This window comes from Anarrhichthys ocellatus, unplaced genomic scaffold (genome assembly GCF_004355925.1).
Source record: "Anarrhichthys ocellatus isolate YVR2014 unplaced genomic scaffold, GSC_Weel_1.0 scaffold1714, whole genome shotgun sequence".
Classification (NCBI taxonomy): Eukaryota; Metazoa; Chordata; class Actinopteri; order Perciformes; family Anarhichadidae; genus Anarrhichthys; species Anarrhichthys ocellatus.
Window position 1 is genome coordinate 8,754 of NW_022281688.1, and position 757 is coordinate 9,510.

General features: G+C 46.4%; 1 protein-coding gene across 1 annotated transcript in view; it reads left to right on the plus strand.

Moving 5' to 3' along the window:
• The window catches only part of LOC116377820 (dynamin-1-like), a gene marked incomplete at its 5' end in the record, with an annotated part of 9,920 nt that overhangs the window by 8,535 nt on the left and 628 nt on the right, over nucleotides 1–757 (plus strand). The window contains 3 exons of the mRNA XM_031839561.1: nucleotides 96–182; nucleotides 269–339; nucleotides 420–471. Of these exons, the coding sequence (XP_031695421.1) occupies nucleotides 96–182; nucleotides 269–339; nucleotides 420–471 (210 nt within the window). The remainder of the gene's footprint in view (nucleotides 1–95; nucleotides 183–268; nucleotides 340–419; nucleotides 472–757) is intronic.

Below are 757 nucleotides of genomic sequence, written 5' to 3' on the forward strand. Positions count from 1 at the left end.
ACTACATAACACAGTGAGTCAGTGTACCCAGAAGGTACTAGTACTACAGCTGGTTTTATGTCACATATCCTGACCTCCCTGTACTTCCTGTGTAGTTGGCCCAGTTCCCGATGCTCAGAGAGGAGATGGAGAGAATCGTTACTCAGCACATCCGAGACCGAGAGAGTCGCACCAAAGGCCAGGTCTGTCTGAACTACCTGTCTGTCTGACCTACCTCTGTGTCCGACCTGTCTGTCTGTCTGACTTACCTGTCTGCGTGTGTCCTCAGGTGATGTTGCTGATAGACATCGAGTTGGCCTACATGAACACAAACCATGAAGACTTCATCGGCTTTGCAAAGTAAGAAAGTCTTTTCTTCATCCATGAAAACAAGAAGCTCCTGTTTTACAACTCTCTGTCTGTCTCTGTCTCTGTCTCAGTGCTCAGCAGAAGAGCAGTCAGATGAGCAAGAAGAAAGCATTAGGAAACCAGGTGAGTCCGAGCAGGTAACCTTTGACTCTTTGAACCTTGGACTCTTGGACCCTTTGAACCTTTGAACCTTGGACTCTTTGAAACATTGACTCTTTGAACCTTGGACTCTTTGAACCTTTGACTCTTTGAACCTTTGAACCTTTGAACCTTGGACTCTTGGACTCTTTGAACCTTTGACTCTTGGACCCTTTGAACCTTTGACTCTTGGACTCTGTGACTCTTTGAACCGTTGACTCTGTGACTCTTTGAACCTTGGACTCTCTGACCCTTTGAACCGTTGAACCTT